Raw genomic sequence first — 21099 nt, 5'->3', positions numbered from 1 at the left:
ATTTTTTCAGATAGCCTACACTTGGTGTCATTAAGTGTTGCTCTTGTAGACTATGAGTTCATCAACTCTTTGTTCAAAATGAGAGAACATTTAGAGCACAACAAAAGTAAGTGCAATATAACTTCTTCACTCACTGTCAAAATGATTCAAAAGAGCATTCAAAAGTTGTGCAGTGTTTTCTCTGATCAAATAAAGACATTGAAAATACAGTAAAAATGATACATTACATGACCATGCATTACTGTTCATGAGATGGCCCATCTCACCTCAGTCTTAGTGACACACTACCATTCAGTAAGCATCAAAACAGTCAAAGGTTGCATGACCTTTATTTAGTCATTTGATTAGTCAGACATCAATTAATTGCTCATGGAATTCTGACATGCAAATACATCTAGACATAGACTGTATTGTATTTGGGATGGGACCTACAAATGGGAACACAGCAAAGTGTTAGAAGTCTTACAGTACCTCACAAGATCTACCAGCAGATGTCAGTCTAAACTCAGACAGCAGGATTTCAGTTTATCTCGTCTGGGTCTTGGTGACACTAATATTCAGTATAAGTATTAAAGCAGTCAAAGGTTGCATGATCTTTATTTGGTCATTTGATTAGAGTCACATCAAATTCATTGCTCATGGAATTCTGATGTGCAAACAAATCTAGACTGTTTATATGTTATGAATGTGGGTAGGTGTCAATATTCAATCAATTACATTACACTATCTTGAACACATTGCCAGAGGAGACATGGTGTACAGACTCATTAGCTTTTGCTGCACTTGAATGGACTGTGTCCATATGATCACCTATATGTGCTCTACCCAGTGGAAATTCCCCTGCTCTCTGCCTCAGTTCACAAAGGAGTTATTTTTAACCAGCCCACAAGGCACATGGTCTGGGTACAGTGGCACTGCAACCCTCCCCCACCCCCACTGGAATATTTGATGCATAGTACATGTCCATCCACCCCACTGAACAGCTGCCCCAACCAGGAGACATGACTGAACTCATCTCACTCATGTGAAATAGTGTTTATTCAGTCACCATGCCAGCACTGGCCTGTCCAGGGATACACACCAGGGCACCAAAATAGCATCCATGGCAGGCAGACAACGTTGGGAAACATTTCGTCTGCATTAAAGGTCAGAATATTCACCACAGCAAAGTCTAGATTACTGGAGCAAACTTTTTCAGCAGATACCTTTCCGTTCATTACCTCTGAAACAACATTATTAACATGCATCACTGTCCAATAGTAGTGGAAAGTTATCAACATAGGAAATGACCAGGCTTGATTTGAATGGGATGGATGCAGCTATAGGCTTCACATACAGTGGCCCACCTCTCTGCAGCTGTCACTCCTCTATTCCAGTTGCATATTATATTATGTCATCTAGCCCAAACATAAAGGCACATTTATCATTCATCATTAGAAATGCCCCACGAGAAAAACATTTCTTCAGACACTGGTCTGTTTATTTATTTATTTTTTTTTTTTTTTTTATCATAGTTCTGTTTTGAGAAATGCTATTGCTAAAGTGAGAGTGGGCAACTTTGTTTGCGTTCTTATGTATGTTTCTCTTGGTGACAGCTCGCTGGCAGCATCGCCCAGATTTAGCTGAATTTGCATTTTCTTAATAATATGACCACTTAGGCAGATGGTGATGTGTTTGTCAGCCAAAAACTAGTGGAATTGTTTGGAATGAGCCATCATTTAGTATAGTTCAACCTTTGGTATGAAAATGTGTATTGACTGAAGAGATGTCATATCTATTTACAAGAGAAGCTGCATGTCATAATCTCCAAAATACTTTAAAGGGGTTATACCACAGGAAACCAATTTGCCCCTGTTATTGTATAATTAAGATATTGTAGCGTGCCAGCATATAGGCAGTCCCTAATAGTGAGTTCCCACAACACTGTGCGAAGCATATCGGAATGTTAATGTTGATAACTGTTGATCATCACAATGTTGTTCACGTTAATGCATTATCTTGAATGTTGTGGCTGTGTTCTGTAGTCACTACAGTGCTTATTACCTGGTGTGTGCTTCCAGCACAGCCTTATACAGAGGTACAGTCCTGGGGCATTAGGGCCGGGTCTGTCCCTATGTCTGGACGCTCAGAGTGATTGAGAACTAATAAACAGTTCTAAAGAAAAAAATCCTGCCTATTTTTGCAAAACGCTACAATATGTTAATGTAACAAGGGACATGCCTGGCTTGATTTGCCTGTTCCTTTGCCTGGTAGCAAAGAAAATGGTCATACATGTAGGCTACATTAAAGCATATGGTTTCTACATCTAATGCCCTGATTTATAGTCTCCCTCCCTTCTTAGCAATCAATATACTTGGAAGATTTCAAAAGATATTGGCCTATCAGACTGAAGCTGTAAAATCTAATGTCAGGTAAGAAATACAAGCTGCAAAATCTGCTATAGTTTTTTAGGCTTTTTGGAGCCCGAATCGTGACATAATGAGTCAAAGCATTTCTTCAATAATAAGACTTTACAAAAGCATATCAGGTAATGTTATCAAATAATTCAAATGTGGCATGGCTCATTTAAAGTACAGTCTCATTATTTTGCTGCTCAATATAATGACTGTTCCCTTCCTGCTCGTAATGGTCATAGAAAGGAAATAGTCAGTATAAAAAGAGTTCAATATGAAAACTCATAATTTTGATTGTTGATTTGATATTGTTGTCATTATTGATATTGTTGCTATTGTTACTTTCATGCTTGCAGGGTTTTCTGCTGTACTTGAAACTACTTTTACAGTTTTTTTTACAATCACTTTGCTACTTTTTCAAAACTCTAGACGCAAAACTCAAAACGGTTATCACTTATAACACAGGCTGTCTAATGTTCAAAACATTGGATTGTGCATTCACATCTTCAAAGAAATCTTGCAATCATTGGTTCAAGAAACAAACTTACTGTGAAATACCACTGAAACATAACTATAGATCACCTGCACACAAGCAACCGATAGTTTCATTGTGTCATTGTTCGTACAATCATTACTGTAAATAACCTATTGTAGAACAAAAAAGGGTGATACAGGTTTCATTATGGTGCTACATTGGTACAGTAAATACATCTCTGTAAAAGTACTGCAGTAGTAGAGAATACTACCGACACAGTGGAATCATTGAACAAAGTTTGTAATATATTGATGCAAAACAGTACAATCACAACATACTGTAGCTTTATTTTAATTAATGTAAAGTAAAAATAATTAGCTAGAAAAATAGACACCTTGATGAAGCATTGTAAAATACTGTAGCCATGGATATTGTAGTCTAACTGGTTCATGCTCCACACTAATTGGTGACAGTGAATCTTGTTACATTATCTTGAAACTTTCATGATTTGCAATAAACATGGAAGATTTAGTGTCTGTTTCCCGATTAAGAGTAATGCAACAGTTACTTATCATTTTGAGCAGTTGTATCAATTGATCGTTAGATCATTGTAAGGAAATCAATACGTAGACAGTCATTTGAAATGTAATGTGTGCATTGCCTTTTGAAATAGTAGTACTTTGATGTTAAGTTGTATCATATTGAACAGGTGAGATTTGTTGAATGAACAAATTATCTAAGTTGTATGTGTATTGTATCCAAGCAATTGAGAAAAGGGTTAGTTTTGAAAAATTTGCATTTTGATCATTGGTTGTGACTTTTGTGTGAGTTGTGAAAAATGACATCAAGGTTCTGAAAATAGTAGCAAAGTGATTGTAAAAAACTGTAACTCATGTAGTGTTCTTATACTGAAAGTCACTTTGCACAAACACTTCTGCCAAATACCATAACCATAAACACACCTTTGGTCAAACGCCAAACAACTGAAGGCCCATGTCCAGACCTCTTTTTGCTATTCTGAACCTTTGACAGCTGAGACAGCTGACTGTGCTGACCCACTTTGCCCATCAGTATCAGCTACTATCACATTATCAGGGGAGCCTACGAGTGACTCTGCAGTTCAAATTAACCCTTTAAAAGACTTTTAAAGAGACAGCTGCTGATGTGAAGATCACACGGGACTTCGTACTCCCACTGACCTTTGAAAAAAGATTCAGCTTTTTTTTTAATATCACTGTGTTGGTGTACATTGGAAACAGCGATGGCACGGCATAAGCATGGAATACAATAGCAAAACGATGACCTCTGACAATATCATGTAGACCAGCAATTGCAAACTCTACAGCAAATCTGACAGAAGCTACAGAATTGGATAGATCAAAAGTCCCGCCCCTCATGTATTAAGTGAAATCCATAGTTCAGTGCATATCATAGATGTTGTTGCACAACAGTTACAGTTAAGTAATGTCTGCCTGAAGACTATGTGGGTATTCAACTTAACAAATATCTGTATATTAAATTTTAGCAATGAAAACATAATCTCTCCACTGAAAGGTATGTATGGCATCTAAAAACAGATTTGTGGCCAACTCGGGGATTGCATGATCATGGTTATGCTTACTTCCATGTGACATAAAAAGCCAAGTGTTGTTTTTTTTCCACAGCATAGGACTGTAATGCATCCAGCCACTTGTTTGCATAACTTTACACCTTCACACTTATCTCTGTTATAGATAAGATAAGAAGGAGATACAGCATTGCTGTATGCATATGGCAAACAAACACATGGCTGTACCATGCACTAAACCAGGTCATAACAAATCATTTTAGTGAGTCACTTTGTAATCATAGAGCAAGACCTATGCAACAATCTGGGTCTTACTGACTGGGAAATTTGGACTTAATGTGGGTAGGAACAATGAGAGCAAAATACTATTGAAATCTCTGAAACCTCTGAATGCCGTACACAAGCAAAGCTCAAGCTGCTTCAATCATCAGGTACCGGAGTCATGTCTGGCCATACGACTAGTTCTGGTGGTGTCTATGACTGGAGTAAATAAATACTTAACAGCAACCCATAGAACCAAAAACAAGTTGTACATTTGTTACATGTTTTTATTCAAAGCTTTTTGAATGTCTTTTTCACATCCGCATGGGACAAGTATCCAAAAACGCAAACAAAAGTGGGGAGTGTTAATCCCGTTGGACATTCACCATGCGTAATGCATCAAAGTTTTTTTCAGATGGACAACCTTGCGTAAAAATGAACAGCAATGCTGTTGGTTTATAAACCCCCTGACCTACCCCATTCGACCCTCAAAAACAACACCCTATCATTTTAATGTATTATTTTACATTGTTCATCTTGGAAAAAAAATATACAAAGTATGTACATTAAAAAAAACATATGACAGCCGCCATCATCCGTTGATCTCTACTGCAGCATTTTAACATGCCTGTAGCCATCATATTCTTCTCAGTCAACGGCAACAATGAGCGGCAGAAATAGAGGTGCTCTCACACACAGGGTAATGTGTCCCTTTTTGCATCAAAGTGCCTGCTGATCCAAAGGGATCCCAAAAGGCATCACACCAAAAGACGCCCACCATAGGAGGCCAGAAAGGGAGCTCACATATCCATCTCAAACTGGCTGTCATCTTCTGCCGAAGAACATCCATAGAAAAAGCACAGACAAAAAATTCATTAGGGAGGGTTGTTATGTTATGTATTTCAAAAACACATCAGCTACACTTCCAAAAAGTAAATAGATTGTTGTTTAGTTCTATAATCATAGTTTACCTGCCAGATCCTTCTCCTCCTCCAGCTCTTCTTTGAGATCCTGGAGTTTGGAAAGAGGGTGCAAGGAGGGCATGGTTACCCCTGGAATTTGAGGCAGGCAGCATGGCGGGGTGCGAGCAATTGGAGAGTTTCTGCAGTCGAGCAAGAACTTCCTATCATATATGATGCGTGTACCTGCGGAAGCAGACAGAATGATGTGAGAAGGATACCAATGGATAACAACTGTGTAATATTGATTATGCAATGACCATGGTGCAATAATATAGGGAGGTCAGTTATTACATAATTAAAATACATGTCTGACATCAAAACATACAGTAGTTAAACATAGAAAATACAACAGTTAAACATAGAAAAATGGCTTTCCCCAAATAACAACCAGTTGGAGGAAAATTACAAAAAATATAAATGTCTATGTTTTTACAACAATTACTGAAATAAGTACAGTATTATTAGTGTAGTATAAAAGCAGGCTTAAAGCACCTGTACCAATGTAGCCCTCAGAAACTCTACACACATGAACATTTTGTTACCATTGGGCGTGTGTGTGTGTGGGGGGGGGGCGGGGGTGTTGTTGTGGAAAGGGTTATTTACAAACATAAGCATACTTCAGTGTCTGTACATTCCATGTCAATTTGGACTGGATGTCTCTCGGCTTTCACAAGTGGATAGAGTAGCATGAGGTTCAGAGCTTGCTGTGAAGTTTGATCTAAACCTGGGAGTGGTTTGAACTTTGAGAGGCAATGCGAACCATACAGTGCACATAAGTTCCCGACGACGAGCAGAAAAACATGTTATGCAACGCAGCCTATTTTGTGCAGTGTGTCCTGAACAAAGGGGAGTGGGGGAGAGAAGGGAGGGACAGAAGCACATGGGCTGAATTCTGGATGAAGAGCAGCAGGCCACAGCAATGAAGGGTAGCTGGCCAGAAATGGACCGAGACTAACTATACCTATACCTGAGCTTTTGCATTTTCTTGATTGGCTTTAATGTGCACAAGACAACATTACAACAACATTAACTCCGTTTTATCTTCAGACGCAACTTTGAATGTCTTCATCAAATGTCCATGCAAGAACTACTACAGTTGACACAGGTGAATGAAACATAGTGCTAATGTCATGACACTACACACTTGCAGTATTCAGTTTCACCAGTATTTCAAATGTGAATCCCAGACACGTGTCGTCTCCTCAGGATTATCCTTAACATACTGCAACCCCCCTGCCCCCCTTTTTCTGAGCCATGCAGTTCTTAGAAGGGAGGCGCGGGGCGTCCTCTCCAAAGCACGGCTCCTGTTGGCTGGGACAGAATGTTCTCCGTCATTCCTAAAATGCAGAGCAACAGCAGCTGGGTCCACTAGGGGCGTGCCCCAAGACACCCTTTCCTACCCTAACCACAACCAACTGCCTCGAGTGGGGGTGGAAAAAGGGGAGCTCCTGACTGCTGATAAGGTGTCTATGTCCCTTGTTGACGGATCAGGTTTTGTTTTCTATCAACAGACTGTGGTATTCTGCACTGCATGCCCATAACCCACACCCCTTGTCTAGACCTACCGAGAAACAAATTAAAGGTGATGTAAGCACACTTCTTTTCGATGGAATTCCTTTCAAAGACGGTGGTCATATTTGTTTTACAGAACACGTTTTATGATAGTGTGCAAACTGTTGCGCAGCACTGTACTCGGCTGTACTGTAAATAAACTGCAATGCCACAGCAATCCACAAGGTAGATGTCTCAGACAACAGCGCGCAACTCGTGCAACCATGAGGTCTGTGTTTGTCACGTCCAATAATTGCATCATGTTTTACAGTAGCCTACATGGCAACAAAAACAAAGCACACGTCTGTCACGAAATTCGTCTCCTCTAGTCTTGATACGTCACATAGTTTCGGTCTAAACGTGAGTGTGCCTGGAAATAGATAAAAAGCCTGACTTTCTGTACACAAGGTTTTTTTGTACATTAATGCTAATATTTCATTCAAGTTCAGATGTTAAAGAAATAACAGACTCACAAAAGCAGTAGGCCTAGGCCTACGTGCTTTCGTGAGGTAAAAAGTATCAGACGGCTGAGCACAATGTTATGATGAAACATGTCAAACTATTTCATAAGAGAGGTTGATGGAACAAACAGGGTGTTGGGGGCAAGAGGTGCCTGTGCTGCTGATTTTAAGTAGCCTAAAACACCAATGGCTAATAGACACCAAACCAACTTTAGGGTGCTTCAGTTTTTATAGGCTAGCCTAACCGAGAATGATTTAACTGCAACTGAGCTTACCTCCAGGCGTGGTGGAGAAGAGGGTCCCTCCGGGCGTCTGGCTGTAGCAGTCGGGCAACTGGGACCAATCCTTCAGCTGCAGGACACGGGTAGGAATGGGACAGCTTTTGCTTGGTGAGGTCGACATCGTTGATGATTTCCCGTCGAAGCAAATGAATCAGAACCGTAGCCTACAGTTACACACTGATCTGCGGTGATAGTTAGGCTACACTGTAAACAACACGTAAGGCTACAAAGTTGCACCAAAGTGAAAAGAACTTGGCAAAAGCGTGCGAGCGCTGCTTCGATTGTTGATTAATCTACGAACAGCCTCTTGGGGGCAGGTCTTCGGGTATTGTGTGCACCTCTGGACTTCTTCAGTCGGACTAAACCTCTACTGCCATGTGCGAATGTATTTAATGTCTACAGGAATCGCTACGTGACTCGAGTCATGTGATGAATTGTGCTGTTGCAACCAGCTTGCCTCCCCGCTGGCCACGTGGGCAAAAGTATGTGCCTGTCAGTCACAAATCAGCGTGAATTGCGCCTTGGACTGGTGGATATGGTTTACAAACAAATTAACAATTGATAGCCTAGGCTACATTTCTGAGAGAGAGAAAAAAAACTATAGATACATAACATTCTAGTCTCACAAGAGGCTATAGCCTACTGAAACAATATAGGCCTAGAGTTTTTTTTTTGTTTTTTTTTAATAAGCTGTCTGTCAACCTAGCAAGTTGAAGCGCGTGGTCCCTATTCATGGGTTTCATCAGGTCCCTTTCCACAGGTGTATACAATCAAGCACCATGCAGTCTGCATTGATAATCAAGGTGCTTGATTGTATAAACCTGTGGAAAGGGACCTGATGAAACCCATGAATAGGGCCTGGTGAACAGAACAGGATTCCCACTTTGTTCATTGGGCTGGGTAGTGTAAGGTCCCGGGGAACTCAGTGTCCACTTGACAACAAATGAGGAACGTTGATGTTGATGATGGGTAGCTAGCCAAAGCTCAAAGGTAGGCTACTTTGGGAAGTACTATAGGTAGGTCTAGCTAGACTATTCAATATCACAATCGCCTGCACTCAGGAGTACAGGTGCTGGTCATATAATTAGAATATCATGAAAAAGTTGATTTATGTCAGTCAAAAAGTAAAATTTGTATAGCCTATTCTTTCATTACACACATATATTTTTCAAATGTTTATTTCTTTTAATTTTTATGATTATTACTGACAACTAATGAAAATCCCAAATTCAGTATCTCAGAAAATTAGAATATTACTTAAGAATACAAAACTTTTTTTTTAGATATGCTTGCCAACTGAAAAGTATGAACATGGAAAGTATGAGCATGTACAGAACACAATATGGAGATGGGGCTCCTTTTGCCTGAATTACTGCAGCAATGCGGCATGGCATGGAGTTCATCCGTCTGTGCCACTGCTCAGAGGTTATGAGAGCCTAGGTTGCTCTGATAGTGGCCTTAACTCTTCTGCATTGTTGGGTCTGGCATATCGCACCTTCCTCTTCACAATACCTCATAGATTTTTTATGGGGTTAAGGTCAGGCGAGTTTTCTGGCCAATTGAGAACAGGGATACCAGATACTGGTAGCTTTGCCACTATGTGGCAAATTAAATCTGCATCTCCATAAAGTTGGTCAGCAGCAGGAAGCAATAAGTGCTCTAAAACTTCCTGGTAGACAGCTGCTTTGACCCTGGACCTCAGAAAACACATTGGACCAACACCAGCAGATGACATGGCACCCCAAACCATCACTGACTGTGGAAACTTTACACTGGACTTCAAGCTACGTGGATTCTGTGCCTCTCCTCTCGTCCTCCAGACTCTGGGACCTTGATTTCCAAAGGAAATGCAAATTGACTTTCTTCAGAGAAGATAACTTTGGACCACTCAGCAGCAGTCCAGTCCTTTCTGTCTTTAGCCCAGGAGACGCTTCTGACACGGTCTCTTGTTCAAGAGTGGCTTGACACAAGTAATGCGACAGCTGAAACCCATTGGAGCCCTGACTCCAGCTGCAGTCCACTCTTTGTGAATCTCCCCCACATTTTTGAATGGGTTTTGTTTCAGAATCCTCTCCAGGGTGCGGTTATTCCTATTGCTTGTACACTTTTCTACCACATCTTTTCCTTCCCTGGCCTCTATTCATTTGCTTGGACACAGCTCTGTGAACAGCCAGCCTCTTTAGCAATGACCTATCGTGTCTTGAATTTGGGGTTTTCATTAGTTGTCAGTTATCATCCAAATTAAAAGCAATAAACACTTGAAATGTCAGTCTGTGTGGAATTAATGTGTACATTATACAAGTTTCACTTTTTGAATGGAATTACTGAAATAAATCAACCAATAACCAGCACCTGTATAATATACACTAACAATGAAGTAACTTATTTGCGTGTTGAACAAGTCCCTTTCTTATATTTATCTTCAATCACCTTAGATTTATAGCCGTGTTAATAAGTGGAACACGACTCTTTAAATATAATGTCAAAAAATGTCAGATGGAACTTTATAATTTTAAGGGGACACTTTCACTATGTTGAGTGACGTCAAAACATTCTCCTGGGTTCTCTCGCAAAGCTCCCACTTTAAAGCCCCCTCAGTTTAGGGGTCACATACCCCCTTAAACTATAGAATTATCCCACTTTCCAGGTGCTCATGATGAACCTAGAAAGTGTATTGTATTGTAAGTCAAATGTAAAATTCCATGACTTTTCCTTGATTTTCAAGCAAGCAGAAAAGCTAATAACCAGATATACACCAATTCTGGGTGGAAATAAAAATGTGGGGAAATAAACCGTAATATTTCAATTAGCACCTCTGCGACGCGCTGTTTTCACTTTCATGACGTGTAACCAGCTGTGGTAGGCTATGGTGCGCATTTGACAGCAGGAAATATACCTGTCCAAGATATCACTTAGTAGTTTATAATAGACTAGTATTAATGGCATTCGTAGTGTGAATGCTCTCTTTTGCGTCACACGCCTTATTTTATCGTATTATAGCACTAACCTCTCTCGTAAGTAGGCTAGCCTATCTCTGTCTCTAGACAGACAAATAGATTACCAATTTTCCACATGATGCAGCATTATATTCAGATATCACCGATCTTATAAATGGCCTTTTTATTTAGCTATTTATTTTTCGAAATAATATTCAATACTATTTTAGATCTATAGTGTTGCATTTTACATTGTGGAGATTCTTTCGTCAAACTAAAGTCTATGAATTAATTGGACAAACCAATGAACAGTTTCATCTTTTTATTGAATATTAAGGTAAATATTTCACATTAATACAGGCTACATAAAGTAGAGCCACTATACGACATGAAATTTGCTGTCATTTTAACCCTTTTTTAGTATGTAAACAATTGTACATGTATTTACCACTCTAAAAGGTCTGATTTCTTTATCTCTTTAGGTTATCGACTAGTTAATGACTGCACTTCTCAGGACCCATACAGTCAAATACCGGCTTTCGTGGGTTTAGGTCAAAACTGCTAAACTACGCAGAGAATGCATCCTGTTGATTTTGTTCAGAGACAAGTGGTAAACCAGTAACATCCCACACTGGATTCCTTTTTATTTTATTTTTTGAGTTAGGCACGTCAAAAATAAAACAAAACAAAAACAAAAAACACAGAGTATGTTTTCTTTTCTTTAACAATTCTTAACTCTGTACTTGCCCGCATTACTAAGTTTTTGTCTTGTGATTTTACTTCCTCATGTTCTCTTTAATGTGAGTATTTTCTGTTAATTTTGGACATATGCCTTGAAGGTTGTTGCCAGTATCGTGGTCTAGTTGACGTGGTTCAAATGCACATTCCCAATATGGGGGGCCCAAGTACCTGGCCAGACCTGTTGGAGGAGAAAGACAGATGATTAGAAACAAAGGCATTCCACTGGATAACACAAAAAGACTAGCTCATGACCAAAGGCTATAAGAAGATCACCCAGTGTCTATGACAAAACTACCTTCATTTCAACACAAAAGCTAAACTGCTGAATTACAGCAGATTTAAATTCTCTTCAAATCTAATTAGGTGTATGATGTTTGGTGTGTTTGTTAGACTAATCAAGCTTGGTAAAAGAGGGCATTTACCTGCTGAGGATCTGAACTCTCTGCGGAATTGGGGACCATCTTAATGATGGGGTTCCAGGCGGGGTCGGATGTGTGCAGGCCGTTGTACATGGGTCCTCCAGGTCCCTCTACCATGGGTCCATGAGGGGGCATCATGGCCCCACCATACATAGACATGGGCATTCCCTGCAGAGACCATGAGGGAAAACACATCTTCAATATACATCACAGCTGGAGAAAACAACGGACATGAACATCCACTACTCTTGAATTGGGTGAAAGTTCTATGATCATAATCCATGTTCACTGTTTATGGTTTAGCCCACTGTCATAGAGCCACTGCTCATGGCACTGTGGTAGAACCCTATTTAAACGACTGACCTGCATGCAGAACGCATTTAGAAACTGGCATTAGAACCTGCCCTCGACCAGAGCAAAAACATCAGCCATATCTGTCTGGGAAGCACCGACCAGACCAGAACAATGTATTTAGCCTAAAGCTGTGACTGAGGTTGCCTTCTCACTTGGTCCATTTAACTAACCAAACCCGAGTGTGATTACTCCCCCCTAGCCCTGACCCCGCTGGCCTCTGTTCACATTACACTGTCCTCCGCAACCTCCACTGGCTCCCAGTCAAACACAGGATCAACTTCAAAATACTTCTCTTGCATCCATTGAGACACTCGAGACCATCTGGACTAAGCTCCGGACCTGGGGTGACAGGGCCTTCTCAGCTGCTGCCCCCTCCCTCTGGAACACCCTCCCCGACCACATCAAACACTATCTATGCCCTACCATCCTTCAAACAGGCCCTCAAAAATCACCTCTTCAAACTGGCCTTTTCCTGTAAAGAGACTTTCTCTGCTTTTCCTTTTCCTACCCACCTCCCTAGTTTTGTCTTCTGCTTTCATACACCTGTGTTTTCCTCTGTTTATGTAACCTTGTCCATGTACCAAGTAAAAACTGTAAAGTGTATATTGAATTGGAACCAGAGTGCTTGTGACTGCTGTGCTGGCAGAGAGCGTGACTGGTGTGATGTGATGCCCACTCACTTTGGGGAAGTCCATGAGATTGTTGGGCAGCTGCTGGTGGAAGGTGTTGGAGGGGGCCACGATGCCCGTGTCGTCCTGCTCCATGGGTTGGTGCTGAGAGAAGGCCACCTGCTCTTGAGCTTGTTGATGCATCATGTGACTACTCATCAAGGGCTGCGACCAGCCAGACACAGGCTCCGCTGGGGTAACAAAGACAGGCACACTCATCAGGGCCAAGTGAACACAAGACCAGAAACGGTGATCGTGATGGTATGCTTTATGGGAGAACGGAAGTAGAGCATGTAGGCATTGATTTCTGACTGCAGTGTTTTGCCAGTCTGTGTTTTGGCACAGTAGCCAAAGTAACACTTTCTCCAGTCACTCACCAGAGGGATTGCCAACGCTGAAGGACCAGATGCCGCCCTGGCCCACAGGCGCTGTGTAGCTGGTGGTGAGCAGCGGCGGGTTGACCGTGCCCGTCTGCCGGATACGGGCAAGCCGCTCGGTGCCGATGGGTGGCGGAACCTTCCGGTCCAGGTGGCTGGAGGAGCCAGGCTTGGCCTGGTGCGGTGGAGCCGAGGTGGATGCCGTGAGCGGGGAGGACGCCCCTGATGACACAGTCGGGACAGCAGATTCACCTGAGGGGGGAGAGGCATCACACAGGGAGATTACAGCACAGCGCAACACTCATCTACACATTGCAACAGCTGCAGATTCAACTACACTCCATTTCTACACTCCCAAGCGTCTGGGAGAAGTACACAAAAGGCCACCTCTAGAGCCAATGTTTTGGTTGGTCTTTTCAGAACTACTGTTGCAAGATTCAACGACGGAACATGGCAGACTACTCCATAGCTAATTAAAACATAATGATTCTTATTCGCAGGACATTATACACAGATTCTGACCACTTTATTCCTTTTCTGCTAATACCTACACACTGTGGCACTGATCAGATACAGAGAGGCTAACACTGCCGGAAGAAGAATTGTCAATACTTAAGAGCATCCCCGTCACTTCAGTGACCAGGATAAAAAAAACTCTAAAGTAACGTGCACTTTGCTCTCAGCAGGATAATGGCAGTACTCCCACAAATGAAGCACTGTAATTGCAATCTGCTTTACCATCAGACCCGGCTAGCTGGCCATAAACATGATTGAACATATTCAAATACAGATTTCTCTACCCTCAACATGACCGTGGTCAAAACATGATCCAGAGTGTAGAACACTGCCATGTGCCCTCTGCCCATATCAAAAAGAAATTCCAAGAGGCTTTGCAGCAATTGAGGGGAGGGGGATCAGCCAGCATGGCATTCCAGGGCAGCGCTACTTACAAGAGCCAGAGGCGCCCCAGAGGTGGGGGGAGAAATGCTGTCGGTTGAAGGAGGGGGCGGAGGCAGGATTGGGGCCGTGGCCATGAAGGTACACAGCACTGCTGGACATGGAGGTGGAGTTGGCCAGGCTGGTCAGCGCAGCAGAAGATGAGGAGATGGAGCTGGCTGCAGGGTCCAGAGGATGGATAGCTGAGAGACAAACACACACACATAATCAACCAGGGTCATCATCCCCATTCATGTTTGCATGGATTTGAGAAACGGATTAAAGAGACAGAAATGGGTTAAACAGAATTGGTGTTGTTCTGAGGGGGGCTTTGTTTTAAGAACAGGTCGTCTATTTGGCAAGAGGCTTACAGTATGTTTAATTCCAGTGTGACCCCCTTCCCAATGTAATGACCACAAGGTGGACATTTCTGCCATTGCTCATATGTACAGCCTATTTGACCCCCTATGTCTAGACTAGAGAACAAATGTGTACCATATCTACTTATCTTGCCAAGCCTTTAGCCCACACCTAATGATGTTGCTACAACCAGCAGCTTTTATTTCAGCATTCGCCCGACTGACCGGACAGCAAAGCAGTTTTCTAAAGGTCAAGATGTGCACATTGCTAGAATGGGGTCTAGTCTGTCAGCTTGAGGCCTCTCTTACCGATGGAGCTCGGGACCATCCTCTGGGAGGCTGACCGGTAGCCAGGGGCCTTGGAGCTGTCCGGAGGTGGCATGGGCGGCGGCGGCATCACGCCGTCCACCTGACCCATGCCCATGCCCATGTAGGCCGGGGGAGCCGAGTAGTGCTGCTCGGGCGGGGAGCGCGTGGGGAGGTGGCAGGCGCCCCACACCTGGTTGGTGCCCACCTGGTTGCTGTCGAAGATGCTGCTGAAATGGTTGAACAGGGCCGTGGGGCCGAAGTTGGGCGGCATCTGGGGCTTGGCGCCGTGCATGTGCACCTGCTGGGAGCCGTTCATCAGGCCCAGGCCGGAGGAGGAGGACGAGGACGAGGGCATCTGCAGCTGGGGCGGCGGGGCGTGAGGGGGCTGTGGGGGCATCGGGGGCTGCTGCTGCTGCTGCTGCGTGGGCTGTGGCTTGGGGGCCTCCTGCTGAGCACCCAGGGACATGAGGAGCGACTGCTGCTGCTGCTGCTGCTGCTGCTGCTGCTCGGCCATGGCGGCTCCGTAGTGAGAGGGGGCCATCTGCATGCGGTGGGACATGCGTGGGGCGGGGGGGCAGAAGTGCGGCGCGGCGGCGCTGCTGGTGTTGCCCAGGTGGGGCTGAGCGGAGGAGGGCGAGGTGGAGCAGGGCGGCAGGGCGGCGGAGGAGGACTGCGCCAGGAGAGGCGTGGCCAGAGGGGTCTCTGCGCTGGAGCTGAAGGCCAGGGACGACTGCTGCTGCTGCTGCTGCTGCTGCTGGAGCTCCGCTTTGGGAGGCACCGCCGGCGTGGGGAAGTCCGCGGGCTCCGGGGCTGGAGGCTGGGGCTCAGGGGCCACGTGCTTCTCTTTGCCAACGGGCGCCGCGGGCACGCTGCCACCCTCGGCAGCCTTGGGGGGCAACTTGGGCGTGTGGGCAGAGGGGCCGCTGGAGGGCAGGGGCGTGCTGGAGGGGGCCGTGGAGGAGGAGGCGTGCTGCGGGTGGAGCAGGGAGGGGGTGCAGCCGGCGGGCTGGGCGGCGCTGGTCAGGGTGGGGTTGGTGCTGGCGCCGGTGGAGGGCGCGGCGGGCGTCTTGGGGTGGGCCGTGGGGGCGAACAGCTGCTTCCTGACGGAGGAGGGCGTGGGCTGCACGTGTGTGTGTGTGTGTGTGTGTGTGGGCGCAGCGCTGCTGATACTGCTGCTGGGGGACGCGGCCATGTGGCCAGCCGCCGAGGACGCCGCCGCCGCCGCTAGGGCCACCGCGCTGGGGCTGACGTTAGTGTTGCCGGCCGACGGCTCGGCGAGCGCCGAGGAGGACGAGGAGGACGAGGAGGGGGCGGGGCGCGAGGCGGGCGAGGGGTTGGCGCTGGTGCCGTGCTTCGGGGAGCTGTTGCTGCTGCCGGGGCTCACGGGCCGCACGGGGAAGGGCCCCCAGGTGCTGGCCGCCGGCGAGAAGGTGCCGCCGAACTGCGCCATGGGCAGCCGCGGGTGGCGGATCTGCTGCATGGTCTGTGCCGCCAGCAGCGCCAGCTGGGGGTGCGCGTAGGCCAGCGGGAGCGACACGGGGAACGGCTGCCTCATCCCGGACGCCGTCGACGACGCCAGCCCCTTGCCCAGCTTGCCCCCGGCCTGCAAGGCGGAGGAGGAGGAGGGCTGGAAGGCGCCCGCGGTGGCGGCGGCGGCCGACGAGCCCTGGCCTTTGGAGCCCACCAGGGCGGCGCTGTTGGCACCGCTGGAGCTGGAGTAGGCGGCCGCGCCGGCCTTGGAGCCCGGGGGCCGGATGTGGTTTCTGGGGATGAGGTCCTCCAGCTCCTTGGCTGGGTCCTGGATGAGAGCGTTGATGAGCTGGATGGCGTGGCGGGTGGACTCTGTGCCTCCTCTGGCAAAACAAGAGGGAAGAACGTTGATTTAGCATTCTTCTAACATTCTTTTGAGTTCAGCAACTTTCCCTATATGCTTTTCACAGGTTTATATCTTTGAAAATAAAACCAAAACAAACTACGGATTCAGACTTGGTGGTGGCAGTGTGCAGTTCCTATTGTGCGGTAGCGTGTACCTTATGGTGATCATTCTCTCTCCGTTCTTGTCCTTCTGCTTGTCCACGTCGATGTGTGCGCCGGTGACGTCCTGGATGGCGGTGATGTTGCAGCCGCCGCGGCCCATGATGCGTGAGACCACTGACGCGGGAACGGAGAGCCTCTTGGACCTACAGGATAAAAACCTCATCGGTCGACTGGAGAGAAGAATATACTGTGATGCCAAGTCTTGATTCACAACAATATCAAACAATCAACTTTGAGCACTTATCATCTAAATAAGATATTATTATAAGATGATCTAAAAATCACATTTCACCACATTCTAAAATCAAATAACAAATGTATATGTATATAACTAGATAAATAGATAAATATTCATTTCACAATGGTAAATCTGTTGTATACAATATACTGTATATAATACAATCTTGTGAATTATATTCAGATTAAATCAACTAGGAGTTTACTGCTAGTTCAATCTAAGTAGCAAGTGCACAGATTGGGTCTGTGAGATTCTTACCTTCTGACGACCTCCTTCCATCCGTCCTCTCTCTTCTGGCCCCGCTTGGGGCTGGTCATGCTCAGCTTGCTGTTGGGGGAAGTCACGGGGAGCGAGATGCTCTTGTATGAGGGCATGGAGCTGGACATCAAGTCCACTGCCTGCTCGTGAGCCCTGAGCGTTTCAGGAGAGAAGGGGGAAGAAGACACACCATCACACAGCGCTCACGGATCAGACTCATTTAAAGAGGAATAATGCAGGATTGGCGATTTCATCTCTGGTTTCGGTTTCGTTTTTCGTTTTCGCACGTTTTATGCTTGCATATTTCTCTGCAGAGCTTCCCCGACAGCTTTAGCGTGTATATTTATACATATATAGGCTATATATAAATATATAAAGCGTGGTTCTTCTTGTTCCTTTCGCATCTCTGACTTCCAGATGTAAACAGCAGACGATCGTTTATCAGAAAGTTGCAAGGTTGTAATAGCGGAGAGGGACACTAGGGGCGGGAGGAAATGTGACTGTTTTCGATAAAACTGGTCAGTCAAGCAAAACAACGATTTCTAAGCAATTTTATGACTATGAAAAAGTTGCATAGGGTCTCTTTAATGCATCAGAGTGCTGGACATGCATGCTGCAGGGCGGTGGTGGTGCTCCTACCTCTTGGAGCTGATGACCTTGTCTTCGCGAGTGCTGTACTGAGGGCCCTGCCTCTTGTCCACGGCGGAGCCCATGTGCGCGGGGGCCGAGGACGAGGACGAGGACGATGAGGTGGTGGACAGGGCGGGGTGCGTGTCGGGTGGGTGGCGGTGGTGGTGGTTGTGGTTGCGGTCTCCTGCGCCTCCTCCTCCTCCCCCTCCGCTGCTGCTGCTGCTGCCGCTGCTCTCGCTGGTGCAGTCCGTGTTGTCCAGGTGGTCCGAGTCGCCGTTGGCCCCCATCAGCTGCTTGCCTCCCTGACCCTGGGCCTGTGGCGCCTCCTGCAGGTGGACCCCGGACTCGCCCGGGCTCTCCTTGCTCTTGTTCTTGCGGCCCTTGCGGGCGGCGATGGGCGCGGTGGCGGCGCCGACGCGCTTCTTGCCAAAGGCGGAGGTGAAGGTGGGAGACGTGGCCGAGATGCCGATGGTGGTGGTGGTGGTGGCACTTGGCGGCTCAATGGGCACCTCTGGTTCTGTGGGCATGAACAGGAAATGTTAGAGAGAGAAAATGGGCAAAGAGAAAGAAAAGCACAGAGAAAAGTTCGGCAGACATTTGCAAAAAAACATTTGCCGTGCTATTTTAATGGCTGGTGACTAGTAAGAGCGTGTCCTTGCTACCTTCAGAAGAGTCCTTCTCCTGCTCCAGTGTCTCTGACTCCTTGGTCTGCGCCTCCTCCTCCTCCTCCTGCTTCCTCTTCTGCTCCTCCTTCTTCTTCTTGCGCTTCTCCTTGCGCTTCTCCCGCTTGGCCGCCAGAGCTTGCTTTTTGCTCTCTTCTCTGGACTACAGACAGACAAAGACCAAAACCATGTGAGACCGTCAGATAGCAGAAACAGCAGAGGACTCCAAGTTAGGATATAGCCCTTCCTAAAAAATGTAGAACCTCAAAATCACAGGGAATGTCATCAGCGAAACCGTTCTTTGCCAAATTTGAAGGCATTACTTTAATAAATATTGACCAAAGGGCATGAAATGAATTGATTTTGAATTTTAGTTGATACCCATTTGATTCTTTTCAATTGGATTCGATCTTATTCGTACAGACCTCTGAAGTTCACCTACAAAATAGCCATCTTTACCCATATAAGGAGAGCCATATTTACCTTCTCCAGGTCGAGCTCCTTGAGCAGGATGCTGGCGTTCTTGTTGGCCTCGGCCGCCTGCTGGTCTTTGGCTTTGACGATGGTCTCCATGCACTGGTGGCACTTCTTCAGCAACTCCTGTGAGCACGTCAAGAGGGGGTTCAGTTATTTGCTTACTGCCACTGGCCAAAAGCATCTGCTCAAAAATAGGAAAAAGGAAGTTCTTCTAGACCAGTGTTACCTTGTCAGCAATGGTGGCAATGTATCTCATGCACTCAATATCTGAGGGGAACTGGTTCACCTCCTTCACCAAGTACTGCACCACCTTCACATGGCCCTTTATACACCAAGGGAGAAACAGACGACAGAAAAATGGACAAAATGGTTACACCCTCAACAGCATTCAACATTGATATATCATTGATTACATGGCTGCTGCGCTGTAGGTTTAATCGTGCGTGTGTTGGAGGTTGAAGGTTAAACTGGGGAGGCGGGTGTGGAGGGGTCATGGGTTACCTTGCGGAACGCGGCCATCAGCGGTGTGATCTTGCGGTTGTCTGCAGCGTCCACGTCTGCGCCCGCCTGCACCAGCAGCTGCACCACATCAAAATGGCCGCCGTTGGCCGCCAGCCACAGCGGGGTGTTCCCCTTCTTGTTGCGCACGTCGATGTGAGCCCCTCTACACAGAGACAGAGGACCACACAACAGCATTAGAAACAGCAATCGCTGCTTTGCTGAGGAAGTTCTCCAAAGTGGATGGGATGGTTATGTCATATCATTATCAACACACTTAAAAGCACTTCAGTCTCAGTGTCCTCCTGGGTCATCCACAATAACAAGCCTGGGAACAACAACCTAAAGACCAAAAACAAGCTGAACTGAACTACTGACAGGAAGTGTTGATATGCATTTGTATGTTTGTGTGTGTGTGTGTGTGTGTGTGTTTGTGTGTTTGTGTGTGCGCGTGTGCTCACCTATTGATGAGCAGCTCACAGAACTTGTAGTGGCCCTTGTCTGCAGCGATGGTGAGGGCGGTGTCGCGTGAGGAGGGGACAGGCGGGGCGTTGACATCTGCCCCCTTGTCCAGCAGAACACGGCCCACCTCAGCGTAGCCTCCAGAGGCAGCCTCCATCAGAGGCGTCAGGCCCGTCTGGAGAACACAAGCAGAGGCAGAGCAGCCAAGTCTTAGTCAGAGACACACTTTTGGACTAGTCCAAACATCAACACCTAACACATAAGCGAACAGAGAGCATCATACTGAACATTCAGTTTGGGAAATGTATTTTTTTTGTTTATTTATTATTATTATTATTATTATTATCATTATTGTGGTGCTACAAAAGGTTAAGTATCCAGCTAGAGTGTAAAGTGGGCATCCATCGCCTGATCCTCTATGGGGGCTGACCTTTGCGCGGTGCTCTACGTTGGCCCTGCGGTCAAGCAGCAGGCTGACCACCTCGGCGCGGCCCTGGAAGCAGGCCAGTGTCAGCGCTGTGTTGCGGTTGGTCTCGATCTGGGCGTTGATGTCCGAGCCCATGTCCAGCAGCAGCTTCACCGCGGGGACGTGGCCGTTCATGGCCGCCAGCATGAGAGGAGAGATGCCCAGCTTACTGCCAGTCCTGCAGACACACACACACACACACACACACACACACACACACACAGAGAGAGAGAAGAGTCAGTTCCCTACCACAACACGCTTTCAAACACCATATCCAGATAAACTGATAGATTAGCTCTATATTTCTGCAAGTCACACTGG

At 46.0% G+C, this 21099-nt stretch overlaps 2 protein-coding genes and 1 non-coding gene across 9 annotated transcripts in view; all 3 read right to left on the bottom strand.

The window, feature by feature from the left end:
• Positions 1 to 4962: 4962 nt before the first annotated feature.
• eif4ebp3l (eukaryotic translation initiation factor 4E binding protein 3, like) lies at positions 4963 to 8345 on the bottom strand. 2 transcript variants are annotated; one of them, XM_062523905.1, is made up of 3 exons: positions 7946 to 8345; positions 5668 to 5841; positions 4963 to 5528 (listed from the first exon to the last, which is right to left on the bottom strand). In XM_062523905.1, the coding sequence occupies exons 1-3, from the start codon at positions 8070 to 8072 to the stop codon at positions 5497 to 5499; spliced, it is 333 nt and encodes a 110-aa protein (XP_062379889.1). In that variant the 5' UTR covers positions 8073 to 8345; the 3' UTR covers positions 4963 to 5496. The 2 variants fall into 2 exon arrangements, with proteins under 2 accessions (XP_062379889.1, XP_062379890.1); XM_062523906.1 differs by having other exon boundaries at positions 4963 to 5525; positions 7946 to 8342.
• Positions 8346 to 11518: 3173 nt separating this feature from the next.
• LOC134068353 (ankyrin repeat and KH domain-containing protein 1-like) overlaps positions 11519 to 21099 on the bottom strand; it is a 39655-nt gene continuing 30074 nt past the window's right edge. For 4 of the 6 annotated variants that reach the window (XM_062523893.1, XM_062523894.1, XM_062523896.1 and 1 more), the window contains exons 20-34: positions 20743 to 20956; positions 20312 to 20487; positions 19854 to 20016; positions 19579 to 19674; positions 19359 to 19475; positions 18876 to 19038; positions 18223 to 18730; positions 17584 to 17736; positions 17081 to 17257; positions 15051 to 16903; positions 14397 to 14585; positions 13447 to 13698; positions 13082 to 13260; positions 12051 to 12215; positions 11519 to 11806 (exon numbers count right to left, since the gene is read on the bottom strand). In XM_062523893.1, the coding sequence (XP_062379877.1) occupies positions 11747 to 11806; positions 12051 to 12215; positions 13082 to 13260; positions 13447 to 13698; positions 14397 to 14585; positions 15051 to 16903; positions 17081 to 17257; positions 17584 to 17736; positions 18223 to 18730; positions 18876 to 19038; positions 19359 to 19475; positions 19579 to 19674; positions 19854 to 20016; positions 20312 to 20487; positions 20743 to 20956 (4465 nt within the window). In that variant the 3' untranslated portion in view covers positions 11519 to 11746. The remainder of the gene's footprint in view (positions 11807 to 12050; positions 12216 to 13081; positions 13261 to 13446; positions 13699 to 14396; positions 14586 to 15050; positions 16904 to 17080; positions 17258 to 17583; positions 17737 to 18222; positions 18731 to 18875; positions 19039 to 19358; positions 19476 to 19578; positions 19675 to 19853; positions 20017 to 20311; positions 20488 to 20742; positions 20957 to 21099) is intronic. The other 2 variants (XM_062523895.1, XM_062523898.1) reach the window with 1 other exon arrangement.
• On the bottom strand, positions 14047 to 14182 carry LOC134069529 (small nucleolar RNA SNORA69). The gene has a single exon (XR_009936830.1). It is a non-coding gene; the product is annotated as a small nucleolar RNA SNORA69 (small nucleolar RNA).

Source organism: Sardina pilchardus, chromosome 21 (assembly GCF_963854185.1).
Source record: "Sardina pilchardus chromosome 21, fSarPil1.1, whole genome shotgun sequence".
In the NCBI taxonomy this organism is placed as follows: Eukaryota; Metazoa; Chordata; class Actinopteri; order Clupeiformes; family Clupeidae; genus Sardina; species Sardina pilchardus.
The sequence above is the reverse complement of the archived record's forward strand: the minus strand, read 5'-3'. Positions and strand labels throughout refer to the sequence as shown.